This window comes from Serinus canaria, chromosome 5 (assembly GCF_022539315.1).
Source record: "Serinus canaria isolate serCan28SL12 chromosome 5, serCan2020, whole genome shotgun sequence".
NCBI classification, from domain to species: Eukaryota; Metazoa; Chordata; class Aves; order Passeriformes; family Fringillidae; genus Serinus; species Serinus canaria.
The window spans coordinates 47330944-47346985 of NC_066319.1; the positions used below are offsets into that span (position 1 = coordinate 47330944).

At 39.4% G+C, this 16042-nt stretch overlaps 1 protein-coding gene across 1 annotated transcript; it reads right to left on the reverse strand.

The window, feature by feature from the left end:
• Positions 1-238: 238 nt before the first annotated feature.
• LOC103826887 (alpha-1-antiproteinase-like) lies at positions 239-14444 on the reverse strand. Its single transcript, XM_009102349.4, has 5 exons — positions 14307-14444; positions 11743-12388; positions 5338-5608; positions 2940-3087; positions 239-1778 (listed from the first exon to the last, which is right to left on the reverse strand). Exons 2-5 carry the CDS (start codon positions 12374-12376, stop codon positions 1590-1592), a joined length of 1242 nt encoding a protein of 413 aa, XP_009100597.2. The 5' UTR covers positions 12377-12388; positions 14307-14444; the 3' UTR covers positions 239-1589.
• Between the last annotated feature and the right edge of the window lie 1598 nt (positions 14445-16042).

Genomic DNA, 16042 nt, shown 5'->3' on the forward strand with positions numbered 1-16042 from the left:
GGTTCTCTCCCTAGCAGAGACAACCTACTATTAATTGCTCAGGCTAAAGGCAGAGGGATTTCTGAAACTCATTATTGGCATTACTGTGCTGATCTAATGTATATGAGCAGTAAATTAATAATTATTCTTGACAGTAGTCAAAAAAACCTGCTTGAACCACACTTAATTCTTAACTCTGGATTATAGAAGTAAAATAGCAAAATTTGAAACTTTTTAATGTCATGTTTATTAATTGTTGCTGCTCTCCCATACTACATTTGTCTGCATATTTCAAGGCTGTACAAAGACTGGTGCAAGTGCTTAATACCTATTAACAGACTAACCCACTTTAGTCAATAATTGACCCCTCCTGCAACCAGAGATCGGATATATACCAGGAACTTGAGCAAAGAAATAAAATAACGATAGATGTAAAAACCAGAAGAAAAAAATAGATAGGAAAGAAAACAAGGAAATAAAATAAGCATGTTTATTATGAATGTGACTGGTTATTGTGTCTCTTAATAGTGAAAACAGCTCTTTGTAATATTGTGGCTATACTAACCATGAAGCAGATGAGAAGAGTACCAATGTTGTATTACCAGACAGTCTGGGAACAGAAGGGGTTATATCAAGAGACATGGCAAGTACCACTGGTAGGGATGGGTGTTATTGGTTGGGTGCCCGATCCTACAAACAATACTGGAGTGGTGCTTACTACCGTGGGTAATCTCCCAGGTACAGACAGTAATGGTACAGACACTGGCTCCAGGGGGCCATGGCTTGTGCTTCCAGCTGCTTGGGGACTTCCAGGAGCTACTTTAGGTGCAGGCATAAGCTAGAAGTAGTCTTCTGGCTGCTCTGAGCTGTATATTTGATTCACAATGGTTGGCTTTAGGGTACCAAAGTGCAGAGATCAGATCTATTTCTTTTTTTCGTAGATCAAATTCTTAGAACCTCTAAAGTTTGCCCTGGAATGAGTCTGGACAATCAATTACACAGAAACAGTAGGCAGAGGAGTATGTATCTGCAGGGAAAAACACCCCTTTGCAGCAGGCAAGCTGGGACAACAGCTGGCAGGCAAGGGTGTAATAGACTCACTGGACAACAATGGTACTAGGCAAGGTAATAAGCATTATGCATGTTAAGGTTTATGCTAGCCATGAACTTCATTTTGGTAGGAAAATTGACACAAATAGTAAAGTGACATAACTTATACCTATTTGTCAGTCAACATAAAAAAATAGGAGAGAAGGCAGCCATGAGGGAAGAAGCAGACATATACAACCCTCTCCACCCACATGTTCCTCATCTTCCCTGCTAGAAGATGTATCTATGCTGTCAGCATCACACAGGCCTATTTTGCCCCAGAGCTAATGACAGTTCTGCATGAATGCAACCTTCTTTAAAAAAAAAAAAAAAAAAAAGAAGCAAGGCCCAAACAAACATGCAACTATGATAACTTAAATTGATGAAGGGTCTCATCTACAAAAAACAGTGAATAACATCAGTTAAGCGGTGGAGAGCCCCTCTGTAGCCATGCCATACTCATCAGGTCTAATACTTGCTTGAAGAGTGGTCATCACCACATACCTAATTTGTACATTGACTTAATTTTTTTTCAGAGGGTTCACAATTTTTCCCATGAAGAGTATAGTGTTCTCCATAGTGATGACCATTAGGAAGGGCCTGTCGAATCTAACGGTGACTGGAACGGACATGGGCACTATTTCCATGCTTGTGGCAGCTGCTGCTTCAGTGCCAGTCTCATCCACCTTTACCACAGCCTTATGAATGGCCTGTGAAGAAACAGATATTTTACAAGTCAAGGGGGGGTGGTACAAAACTAGTCACCTAAATAAGAATGAGAGTTAAAAGTGCCTGAAGAAGTTACTGGTAAGAAACAAGCACCAGATGGACAGGCGTGAGTCCACTGCTTAAAGACAGCAAAGTTAGGGGGAAAAAAAAAATCAGCAAGCTATATGCAGCTCAGCTTCCTAGGCCCAGAGAGGAAAAGTTACTCTCCACTGGGAGGAACATGTCCCTGCTAGTGAAAACATTTGCTTTGTTTCTTTTCTTATTCATTGCATCCACTCACGGAGATCTGTACAGCTGGAGCAAATGTTAAGAGAGTAAGCCCATATTTAACTGTGTATTAGAAGTTCATACAGTTGAAGAAACAACATGAATAGAAATCTTAAATTATGTTTCCTGTGTTCCTTCATGTTTTGGGAAAAATGGGAGCAAAGATGAATGGCCAGAAATGGAGGGTTAAAGCACAGCAACACGAAAGTTTGACCTTGTTAAATCCAGACACGGACAGATCCTGATTCACTCATGTCCACTTGAGGTCATGAGGGAAGTTGTTTTCTTCATTAGAAAATTAACTTTGCCCTGATTGTCACCTTTAAACTCTAGGTTTATTGAAGCATGATCTATCTGTAGCTTTTGCCTGAGCCTAGCAGTAATTGTTCATATGCTTGAAGCCAAATGTTTGTAATAACTACATTTTCATTTCCCCCAAACAGTTTAAAAGCAATCAGTGTGGTTTTCCTCTTCCCTCACCTCCATAAAATATGAGCAGTGATACATCCTACATCTCCCTACTTGCCCACAAGCAGGCTAAAGAAGGCAGACACAAACAGAAGCAGCCAGTGGTGAATGTAACAACCTGCTGCAAGAGGGTACCAAAGTGTGGATAGATAATGATTTGGTCATGTATGTTTTATAAAGTTGCTCCATGCAGTTCAAAATAGCCTTCTAAATTAAAAAATTACAGATTAGTAACTTTCTCTAACCCAATTGCTCACACAGTGAAACTAAATGGATAAAATACCCTGTATGCCATCAGCTGCTTTTTCATGTGAAGCAAAGGCTCTTTACATGAGTTTTGCACCATGAATAGCTGTGCAGAAAGTGATGTAAATGGGCCCATAAAACAAAAAAGCACTATGACTTACCTGGGAAATTCGGTGCTGGGGCTGCCCAGTGATCCCAGAGAGGTCAGCCTTATCAGTGAATAGATCCATGATGCCCATTTTATATAAGATATCTTTTAGGTTATATGTCCCATAAAGCGTGAATTTCGGAAGATATAAATTTACTGACCTGCCAGAAAAGAAGTGCAAGAATGCAGTGAAACATTTGATCAGTTATCACAGAACAACATAGACTTATAAGAGAAAAACTGATTTTGCTTTCTCTCTAAAGACATTTTGCCTGCAGTCTCCCTCTAGTCTACATAGGAGATGTAAATTTTCTGAAGTTAGTGATCTCTTCTGCTATCAGCTGGAAGCACCTTAATCATGAGCCATTACTGGGGATGCAGAAGATTCACCCTGTGAAAAAGAGATTCCTTTAGGTGTCTCAAGCTAAGCACAAAAAAATCCAACACATTCAAATTCACAGAATGTTACTTTTGGAGAAAAAAAACTGGCCTTGTGTATTTGTCATATAAAACAGGACAGATAAAATGGAGCTATATCCACTGAAGAAGCAGGACAATAGTAAGGAGCAATAGAAGGCATGAGAAAATAAAAGACAAAAGCAAATTTACAGAATATAGTTAGCCAATAGATAATTTTTTTTCTGTGTCAAGCCCAGTGTCTGACTTACTCAGTTTTAAGTGACTAGATTGCTGCTTTCCACAAATTAACCAAAGCTCTATGTTTCTGACTTATTTCTTCCTTGTTTTTCCCCTACGTAACAATTACTTTTCAAAGGTTAAGCCCAACATTTACAGCTAGAAGCAGCATAATGAGACAGAGCTTAGGGATAGCACTGACATTAGGTACTACTTTCTGGTGAGAAACCAGGACAGCTCTCCAGGGCTTTAGGTCAGGGAGATGTGGAGCACTTAATGAAGCTAGCCAAAGAGAAAGTCACAGTGGGCAGGTGGGAAGGAAAAGCCCATACCTTCAGCACTGCACAGCATCTCATGCCAGCTCTGGCTGTATCCAAAACCAAGAGTTCTGGTGGATTGATAACAGGCTGCTGACCTCTTACTTCTCCCTGATTTCAGTCTGTGCTGATTGCTGGCCCGAATGAGGGTGCAGCTATCACTGAATCATCTGCACACTGTTGCCTAAAGGCAGTCCTTCACAAGCTCCCAAGCTTCCAGTACCGAGGAATGGGAAAGCCAGAGACACACAGTAGCAATGCAATCAGGAAAGGAGCAGTGGGATACACTTTCCAGAAGTGAAAATGAGGTTTTCTCTATAGTTAAGCCATTTAAAAGATCTCACCTGTCTGTACTGGTGACATTTCAGCACTATTCTCTTTGTCAGCCACCACAAAAGAAAGATGTCCTTTACAACACTTCTGTCACTAATAACAACATCAATTTGCAGATGGAGAAGGGACAAACAGGTAGCTCACAGCCTTTACATGACTCCATATAATACTGTATTTATTAAGACCTTCCAGAGACTCCAAACAATTGATAATACAATCAATTGTTTTAAAATTTAAAGGGAAAGGGAGGAATTTGTGTAATTATTTTTGTAGGAGAGAATGGTTATGATGAAAAATGGGGAGCAGCATGAAACAAACTTGTCTTTGACTGTGATTCTTTTTCATATTGTAAGATGGAGAGAGGAAATACAAATTCCTCCAATTGTATTTAGCATTCATATTGATAATTGTAAAGGCAATTTTTTCTTTGGCAAAAATTATGCCTAAGTATCTTGATTCAACATCTTTTTCTCTTGTAGTCACAAACCACATGGTTACTCCCAGAAACTTCAAAACTCTAAAGGTACACAGAGAATTACATTGTTTTTGCTGGTTTTGTTCGTTTGTTTGTAGGTGATTTTTTTTATTGTTGTTGTTTTTGGGGTTTTTTCTTTGTTATTTTTTTGGGGTTTTTGTGGGGGTTTTTTGTTTGTTTCTTTTGTTTTTTTTACATCTTGTCTCGTATGAGCTTTACCCTCACAATTGGTGAATGGAAGTTTTTATTTCAGCATTAGCTGTACAATTGCTGTAATTTTAATAGGCAGAAATTAAGAAAGAGACAAGAAAAGAGGATGAAGTGGTAGGAATTTACTTGCAAATAGAAGGCAGAAAACTTCCCCCCAAAAAAGTGAGAAGGGGTCTAAATCAAAAAACTTGGGCCTATTAAGAGCTGGAGATAGGGAACAAAATGCAAAAATAGCAAAAATCCTAATCTGTGAAGGTTTTCAGTGCATGCAGTCCTGAATGTGAGAACACATGAACACTAAATCAGCCACATCCAACTTAGGTCAGGAAAATTCTTCTGCCTCTTAAAGCAGAACTAAAACTTGCATACCAATTCTGTGTCATACCCCAGCACACTTGTTTCCTTGGCTTTTATCTGAACCAAGAACTGCAGAATTTTACCTTTTTGTGACTAATGTTGACCACCTTGACAAATGTTCACAAGACAATCTTTTCTCCAGCTTCCTCATTCTTCCTCCATCAGGCAGAATAAAAAATGCTGAAGCACCTCCTTTGTAATCCATTTGCACCACAGTGGAAGAGAGCTGCTGATCATAGCCATGCTTGAACAGGCCTATTCCAAACATCATGGGGACTTCCACAGCCTTGATCCCATCCACAAAAAATTTGCTCATTTTAGTGTATTTTGGATCGAAAGGTTTTTCCCATTCAGCTTGAAATATAAGAGACAGAATTACAGGATATTTTTGAGGACATGAAACCATAGGACATATTATCATAGGACACATTCTTAGATGACAGAAACTGGCACAGATGGATCAGCTTCAAAGACAAACCAATCTGCAATGATCCGTTGATATGACTAAATACTCAGAGTAATTCAATAACAACACACCGTCGGTAGAATGTGATGTAAAACACTCCCTCAGATCTTTCAGCAGGCTGCAAAATCCTTCATTTAGATGAGTTATCAAGGGTTCTAACTTGCACTTTTCCTCCTTGATAACAGTTTTGAGCAGCCTGTAAAGTCCTCATGTAATGCAGCCTTTATCTAAGCTCAAAAGAAGATTCTCTCATTTCCTTATTCCCAAAACAAAATAGGTTTGTAAAGGGTGACACGAGGGATGAATTCTCCACAGAAGTTAAAGGATTTGGGTTACTTGCAGAGAGGTGTTGATACCTCACATTAGCTGATGATGTATAGAGTCATAAGGAGCTTAATTTTACCAGACTGCTGAGTTAGGAAACAAAACAGCAACTGCAGAAAACTTTTCCACTGTCATCTTCACCATATTAAATTTTCAAAGGTTCCTCACTTAGTCATGGTGAAACAAACCATTCACATTGGAACTCTGAAAGGTTCTTATCCTCAGTAGAAAGGAGTTTCAAGGCCAAATTTCAGGTATCCACATCATATGTTTAAGAGGCTGAGCAAATTTTTTAAAAAGGAGGAAATTGTGGAGTTTTGGAAAGGCTTTTTGTTGTTTTTTATTTTAATTTTTAAGAAATCTTGTTGCTCTGTAGTAAATTTTGCCTTCTAGAGCAAAACTAACATTTTATCAAATGTAATGGGCAAAAGTAGAGCCATGACACTAAGTCAATTAAGTGGCATCAAGAAAACCATCAAACAAGATGCAACCCCTGTTGACTTCTGTTTTCTATTTGAACACTGATTACTAGGCAACCTGTTACAAATGAAATAATTATCATCTGCTGTTTCCACCATCTAACATAGCCTGCACTACTAAATAGCTTTCGAAAAAGTGAAATGAGACTTCTTCAGTTCATGGTCTCTGAAAGCATAGATTGAAAACTGCAACGGTCTGAACAGGGAAAAGTTGCTACTTTTATACATTTCATATACTTTTATATACTTCATTAATACTGACTTCTATCATCAGATATATAGCACACAGAACTTTTACATTATTATGCTTAAGGGAAAAGAAAAAAGCAGAATGAATCACAAAAACATGAATGACACCACTCCTGAATAACTTAAACAACATTTATCTAGCACTCAACTCAGGGCAAACCAGCTGATTTCAAGAAGAACTTTGCTTGAAAACTGTGTAGGATGTTAGGAGCACTATGCTGGGCTTCAGGAGTGCAAACTTTGGCCTCTTCAGTGATCTGCTTGGGATAAAGCCATGGAAGGAAGAGGGCCCCAAGAAAGCTGGTTTGTCACAACAATCTCATGCAGCACTATAGGCTGGGGACACAGTGGCTGGAAAGTGGCCCAGTGGAGAAGGAACTGAAGGGTGCTGATTAACAGCAGCTGAACTTGAGCCAGCAGTGCCCAGGTGGCCAAGAAGGCCAATGGATCCTGGCCTGTGTCAGCAATGGTGTGGCCAGCAGGAGCAGGGCAGGGATTGTCCCCCTGTACTCAGCACTGGTGAGGCCACACATCCAGCTCTGTTTGACACCCAGTTTTGGGAGCATCACAGTGAGAAAGACATTGAAGTGCTGGAGCATTGAGGGCAACAGAGCTGGGGAAGGGTCAAGAGAGTCAGTCATGTGAGGAGCACCTGAGGGAACTGGGGCTTTTTAGGCTGGAGGAAAGGAGGCTGGGGGGGAACCTCACTGCTCTCTACAACTGCCAGAAAGGAGGCTGTGGCCAGGTCAGGGCCAGTCTCTTCTCCCAGGCAACAAGTGATAGGGCAGGAGGAAATGGCCTCAAGCTCTTTCAGGGGAGGTTCAGGTTGGACATCAGGAAGAATTTTTTCACTGAAGGTGTTGTCAAACATTTCTAAAATCTGCTCAGGGATATGGTAGATTCATGATCACTGGAAGTGTTCAAGACATTACTAGACTTGGCACTCAGTGTAAATAATTTATTTGATATGGTGGTGTTCAGTCAAAGGCTGAACTCAAAGATACTGGAGGTCTTTTCCCACCTTCATGGTTCTGTGATTCTCTTAATATTCAAGGATGACCTCCACCAAGCACAGGAGTGATCCATCCTTACAAAGATGAAGTCAGGTAAAAATTCAGGGAGGCCTGTGGGGAACAAGGAGCTCTTTGGTGAACTCAAACACAAACAGGTAGCCTACTGAAGGTAGAAACAAGGACAGGTAACCTGGGAGGTATAAAAAGAGATTTTCTGAGCCTCCAAGGAAGAGATTAAGAAAGTTAAAGGTATGATATAATTAAATCTGGCCAGGGACATTGAGGGCAACAATGAAAGCTTCTATAGGCATGACAATGATAAAAGGAAGATTAGGGAAAATGTGAACTCCCTCCAGAAAGAAATGGGAAGCCTGGTTACCCAGAACATGGCTGAGGTATTCAATGACATTTTTCCCTCAATCTTTACTGGCAAGTGCAGGGACTGGGAGAAAGTTGTCCACTGTAAAAGAAGATCAGGTTCAAGAACAGGTGAAGAACCTGAAGATGAACATGTCCATGGGACCTGCAGATCATGAGGGAAATAGATGGAACAGCAATACCACTATCTATCATATTTGAGAAGTTAAGGCAGTCCAGTGAAATTTCCACTGACTGAAAATGATAAATGAGAGCTCTCATTTTTAAAAATGAAGAAAAGAATAACCCAGGAAACTACCAGACTTTCTCACCTCTTTGAGCAGCAAGATATGGAGCAGATCCTCCTGGAAACTATGCTAAGACACATGGAAAATTAGGAAGTGATTGGTGACTGACAACATGACTTCACTAAGGGTAAACTGTGGTAAAGGAAAATCAACTGATGTCAACTACCGGGAGCTGTGCAAAGAATTTCACACTGTCCTGCATGACATCCTTGACTCTAAACTGGAGAGATGGGTGTGAGAGATGGCCCACTGAGTGGATCAGGAATTGTCTGGATGTTTGCATTTGAAGGCTTGCAGTCAATGGCTTGTTGTCCAAGAGGAGATCAGGGATGACCAGTGCTGTTCAACATCTTTGTTGGTAAAGTGATCGGTGTAACTGAGTGCACCCTCCACAAGTTTGCCAGAGACACCAAGATGGTGTTGTTCTGTTGACATGCTGTAAGGAAAGGATGCCCTCCAGAGTGAAGGGAGGCCACCCAGACAGAAGGGGTGCCATGCAGGGAGAGTGAGACAGACTTGAGAGGTGGCCCCATTAGAATATCATGAAGTTTAACAACAGTGCAAGGTCCTGCATGTGAGTTGGGGTGATCCCGAGCATAAATACAAGCTGGGAAAATAATGGATCGAGTTGAAAGCAGACTTGAGGAGAAGGACTTGGTCTTGTAGGTTGATGAGAATCTCAGCATGGCCCAGCAATGTGTGCTTGCAGCCTAGAAAGCCAAACGCATATTGAACTGCATCATAAAATGTGGCCAGCTCCACTTCTGCTTCACTCTGGCAAGATCCCACCTGGAGTCTCCAATAAAAGAAGGATGTGGACCAGTTGGAGTTACTCCAGATGAGGACCATGAAAATGATCAAGAGGGCTGGAGCACCTCTCCTATGAAGACAGGCTGAGAGAGTTGCAGTTGTTCAGCCTGGGAAGAGAAGGATCTAGGGAAACCTTAGAGCCCTTCCATTACCTAAAGGAGGAAGCACCTATAGAGGGGGGAAGACTTTTTTTACAGGCAGATAGTGGTAGGACAAAGGGGAATGACTTTAAATGGAAAGAGAGCAAATTTAAATTTAGATTAGATATAAGGAAGAAATCCTTCACTATGTGGGTTGTGAGGCTGGAATAGAGAAATTGTAAATGCCCCATCCCTAGCAGTGATCAAGGCCAGGCTGGACAGTTCTTTGAGCCCTCTGGTGTAGTGGAAGTTGTCCCTGCCCATTGCAGGGAGATTGGAACTAGATGATCGTTAAGGTCCCAAACCATGACTATCAGTTAACGTACAGATTAGACAGAGATGACATTCACTAATACTTTCCTCCTATTTCAAAGGCACTCTTCTTCCTGTTCTCTCTTCTGTCTTAGTGGGATACCTTTTGGCACCTTCCTCAAGTGCTTCACAGCGCTCAAGCAGCAAAATAAAATTCAAAGTATTTTTTGTCATTATAAACTTGACTAAGGCATGAAAAGGGATTGGTTTAATATAGTGGAATAACATGTTTTGTAGGTCAGAATCTGGAAAATATTGCCAGCCTTTTGTCCTTGAGGAAGGAATTCTGTACTATGATACACGTCAAAAAAACCTGTCACCGGTAATGTGCAAGAAAGTTTGTAATGCACAAAAAGAGGACAAGTACCTGAAAGTATGGACTGGTTATACAGCTAACTGAGGTTTAGAAATCCTCTCCAGATTAATCCCAGTTCTAGATAATTAACCTACTCTTGGTCTCAAGACTAAGAAAATGTTATTATAGTATTGCGAATAATGCTATTCTTTGATCCATTTTCTTTAAAATTGGTGAGTTAAAACTGAAATTCCACCACCTTTAAAGGAGTTAGGAAGTCTTTGCAGTAGTAAACTGGACATCTAAAAAAAAAAATAACAACCCTTACTGCTAGAACATGTAAAAATTAACTGCAATACAAAATAATCTTTAATACAAGGTTTCTTGGGCTTTTGTCCCCATTGTGCTACTAAATTAATTGCTTATTTTTCAAACACCTTTTAGTAAAAAAAAAATTGGTAGGTTTTTTTGCCTGTTTTGAAGGATGTACCTGATGCTTAATAAAAGTCTAAATGAAAATATTATTTGATAAACAAGTAGGTTTTCAAGATAACTAAGAAACATCAGTCATCTGTATTTCAATTAGCTCCACTTAGTTGTGGCCAAATCTTCAGACATTAATACAAGCATAGATGCAAATGGAAAACAAAACAAAACAGAAATATAGTTCTTAATTATTTTCAGGGGAAGCCTCATATTGGAAAGTGCAAGCGTCCAGGTTCTAAAAGGATACCTTTTCTTTTAAAAATTTATCTAATATGCCATATCCATTTCAATTAAAATTTATCAGATAAATTAGAGAATATTATTTTTCTGATCACAAATACTTTGCTTTCAGCATATAATCTGTAAGAGAGAGAAAGTTTGAAATAAGATGCAATATTTGTTATTAGACCACTGATTGAGCCTTACACCTTGATCCTCTTCTTCTCATTAGATCAGAAGTCTGAAAAGCTCTGGGAACATCTGAAGACTGTATCTAAGCAGACTGCACAAGTTAATTAAGAGAAACAAGCTTATTGTCAATAGGCTTGTATTTGGTACTGGTGGGTCCATCTCTCCACTGGAAAATATTAGAATCTGCAAATCAAAAAAAAAAGGTTGAAACCTATGCCTCTAGACACACCAGGACTACAGACATGCTATTGGCAAAGGCATAGTGAAAAAATAAGGAGAAGAGGAGTGTGAAACTAAAGCTATTGTTTAGTTTCCAATAAAAGCATGTTTAGTTTTCAATACATAAACATGCACAGTAACAGCAAAGCTGTTGTCTAAACATAGTCTGTTTGATAAGATGCTAAGTTTTCCTTTAATAGCATTCTTTGCATGTAACTCTGAACTTGCTGAGCAAAAAAGGCAGCTGGATTGAAATTCACAGAAATGGATCTCAGCCAAGTATTTAGGAAAGTGCTTGAATCCTACTAGACTGTATAGGATTAGATGTTTTACTGCCTAGACATGCCTTCCTCAACATATATTTCACCTAATTTTTTGAAGGAAAGAAGTTTATATATTAAAAGATATGGGAAAATTTGCCATATATTTTGCTAGGAGTTATCAGTGTCAAGTAGAAAAGAATTTCCAATAGCTTTTTTCTAACTAAATATTAGTGAGGACCAAAAGGGAAACAAGATATGAGTCCACCTGCAAAACCATATTGCAAAAAGTTATGAAGTCCAAGACTAACCCGAGGAAATAATTTATGGAGTAGAAGAACATGATATGTATATCTTACCATTAAAGTAGATATAGCTAATAAGGAGAATTTCAGTAAGTGGATCTAGGTTATTTACGAGGTCCTTGATTTTTCCATTTGTTCTTCTTGCTACATATTCATTGATCTTTAGCTGGGCTTGATCAGCCCTCTTGAAGTTCATAGGATAAGCTTCTCCTTCATAGAAGTTTCTGAGATCATTTAAAAATCTTTCTTGTGGCTTCAGTCGATCCAGCACAAAGAGAACATTTCCCATATTCAACTGTAACCCCCCATTCCTTCTGTTTACAATTTGCATGAGTTGACGATAACCTTCATGGATGTCATTTTCAGAAATCTGACGAGGGTTAAAGCAAAGGACCCTAAGAATCTGTGTCAGGGTGTCTGATCTGGCACCCAGAGTCAGCATTGCAAAGGCAGTAGAGATGCTCAAAGGAGAGAAGAAAACATTTCCGTTGTTTTCACGAGAAGAAATATCTTTGTAGAAACAACATGCAAATCGACAAACACTGTTGCTTACACCTTGCCATGGCATGATTTGGTTTTCTTGTGCTCTTTGGTTCTGGTTTCTAACCCCTTGTTGATAAGGCTCATAGCAGTAACTGTTGGAATGGATTCCAACAAGTAAAAGACACAGGGAAAGCAACATCTTCATATTTCTCTGATTCTGTAATAGAGGAAAAGTTACATTTGGCTTACAAATCTATTCACCTTGTGTTTAGCAATACATCAATCCCTTCACTATACAGAGTTAGCTTAGCACCAGTGACTCTGAGATGTTTGAATTGGGGTAAATTAGCTTTCTATTTCAAGGAAGCAGACTCTGGAAAATTGCTCAACCTACTGAAGAGGTTATGAAATAATAAAAATTAAAGTCAGAGAGGGATGAGGTAATTCCAAATACGCCCTCATTAAAGTTAAGCTACAATTCATTTTAAACTGGTTTTTTTTCCCAATATTCTGTTTTCAATGTGGCTTTAAGTGATGAAAGTATCAAAAGCACAGGTTTATAGAGAAGAAAGAAAGGGAGACAGTCAAGGCAAATCAGTTAAATTTGGAAATTTAACTGATGAAAAATCAAAGCAGAAGAAAAGCACAATATACCTCTTCTGTGAAAATTAAAACATTCATCTTTGAATGGGCTGTATATAAACCCATATGCAGGCACCTAAAATAATGCAAATGCTCTTGTTAATGGGGAAGTGATGAACATTTATGGTGATTTCATAAAGATTGAACAGTTGAGCACAACTAAAAGAAAAAAACAACTTCCACAAAAATAACGAAAGAAATAGCAATTAGGATGTTATCAAAACCCTGAAAATACAGGGTTATCAAAACCGTGAAAATACTGCTGCTTATAAAGACAGGGAAAATGAGTATGCACATAGAGCACCAAAAGGAAAAAAGTGTGCCTGTTGCATGCAAAGGCATGCCCAACCCAGTGACTGAATCAAATCACCTAAAAACAAAATTTAAAAAAAAAGGAAAAAAAGAAAAAAAATGTAGATAAACTTTAGAGGAATACTGTCTTTATCATCAGAAAGATAGAAAAGGGTGATTTGGTGGAGAAGCTTACAATGGTTGAAAGTGAAGATGAGTGAGTAAATTCTGGAGGAGCAAAGACACTAAAAAACATACAGATAGAGCAGGAAAGCCTTTTCCAAAGCATGGAAATTATTCATTCCACATCTATGGCAATACTTTCACCTCTAGAAATTAATAATGTATCGCAATTGGTTCAATAACTTCTGTCAATAGAGAGAAGTAAAGATGTGGAATATCTGGAAATCCAAAACATCCTCCTGTGGTATGTGATCATTTGACCTACCAAACCTTTTATAAAACAAAGCTCTCTCTAGGGGAAAAATATCTAAGGTTTTTGACAAGCACTGAGAAATGCAGCCTCTGCCTTGTAAAAGCTCTGAATCCTTATCAGCTCCCACCATGACCCCACATTTGGGTTCTCCACGTTCCATCATTTTCTTTCTCCAAAACCCAGTGAACTCAGAATGCTGATCTCAGCTTTAGAAATAGATGCTCTAAATACTCCTTAATTCACACTCAGAATATCATGGTCATGGAAATACTACTATTGCTAGGAAGGGCCTGAACCCCATGACAAACCACCTTCAGAGAGTGCACTTTCATATCTAGAACACGTTTAAATTTAAGCTCTGATTTCTTTGTGGCTTCTCACACCATCACTCTTACACTAATTCTTTTAGCCAGTTTCTTTTTTTTAAAATGCTCTCTAGATGCTTTAGAGAGCAATCCTTAAGACCCTGCTTTCATTTCATTTCACACCCTACATTTGTTATTATCACCAATATAATTAATTTAAAACACTTGAAATGCAGTTTTCCTAAGGAGAGTCATGCCGTATGAATGTGCCAATCTCAAAGAGGACTTATCTTTTCCATTTAAAAAAAACCCAAAACCATAATTAAACAATCCAAGAAACTTTAAGCCAAAACTTGACTATGAACATAATAATTTCTCAATTGAACATACAAAAATTTTTCTCCTGAATATAATTTTTGACAATTTTTCCACATTTAAAAAAAACCCAAAAAATTACTTACAGTGAATTCAAAAGGGTCTTGTATTCACCAGGTCTGCACAGGTCCTTGCTCAGTTGTTTATGCTGCTGAACACAAAGCAGAGTATCCTCTAGTAAAGGTTAAGATCATCTAAGGGCCATGACTCACACATTATAATTTTAGAGATTAGTATGATGTCGAAACTAGTTTTACTGGACACTTTACTGAATATGTTTTACACGTGACTTCTTATTATTCATGACTATCTGATCACTCTGGTTAGATTCAAACCCATTTTCCTCAAACTAAACCTACTTCTTCTTAATATCAAACATTGATACACATCTCAGTTGCCTGAATCTACTATTTTATGAACAAGTTACCAGAAGTAGCAACTACAGAGAAATGTTTTTAACATCATTTGCATGATTTCCAGAATTTCCAATAGCATTTCTGCCACCAAGACAGGAGGGAAAGACTTGATGCATCAGGACAATCTGAATTTTTGTTATCTACCTCACTTTGTCTCCGCATATCCATGGCTGGGGTTGATTGTCTCCAGGTGAAGCCAGTGATGATTCTAATAGGTGCAGGGCTTAAAACACTGTTGTGCCACACTAGCAAATGCTGTCAGATGTGTGCCTGGCTATCCCCTCCCAGACGGGGAATCCACTGGCAGCAAGAGCTGTGATATTGACTCCTGGGTCACTTGTATGGCCCTGTGCCCAGAGAAGAAGAATGCAGCTGGGATGCCATTGAATGTAGGTGATTGCAGTTACAAGCATGGCCTGGGGACAGGGGGTGGAAGCCGAGGAACATGGGTGTTAAATAGAGCAAGTCTTTAGATCAGCTTACTATCTTATAATCTGGGATGTGGGGAGCAATCCCCTCTGATCGTGTGCCAAGTTCAGCTGGGTCACATCAGACAGCCTGGTATCCTGTGCTCAGCTTTACTCCTGGGAGCTGGATGACCAAAGCGTCATGGAAGGGAACTCTGGGGACCACACAGTTCAAACCCTTGCTCAAACCAAGGTCATGTACATTGAGTTGCTCAGGAGGGTGTCCTGATGGGTTTTGACTCCCTCAACAATGGAGACTCCACAAGCTCTCTGGGCAATCTCTCTATTGCAGTGTTTGACAACACCGACACTAAAACAGGTTAACAGGTTTTCTCCACATTTAAGTGGAACTTCTTGTATTTTCATTTGTGCTCATTGCCTCCTGTCTTGTCACTAGATGCCCCTGAGCAGATACTATCTCCATCTTTACTCGTCTCATCCAAAACTGGGCAATCAAACACTGTTGAGACTTCCACAGGTCTTTTTTCTCTGGGCTAAACATTACTAACCTTTACTCTTTTAGCCTCCCCTCATACTGCAATTCTTCAATGACTTTAATGGAGTCATTCTGATATGTCCATGTCCTCTTTGCACTGTGGAGCCCAGAAATGCTTGCAGCTCTCCAGATGTGCATAGCAGGGATGATTTAGAGAGAAAGGATTTCTTGCAGTGACCTGCTGGCAATGTTCTTCTTAATGAAGCTCAAGTACATGGAATTACAGAGTCATAGAATAAGGGAATGGTTTGAGTTAGAAGGAGCCTCAAAGATCATCTAGTTCCAAGCCCCCTGCCATGGGCAAGAACACCTTCCACTAGGCCACAGGCAGGTCAAAGCCCCATCCAATTTCTCCTTGAACACTTCCAGGGATGGGGTACACACAGCTTTTGTGGGTAACCTGTTCCAATGTCTGACCAGTCTCATAGGGAAGAATTTCTTGC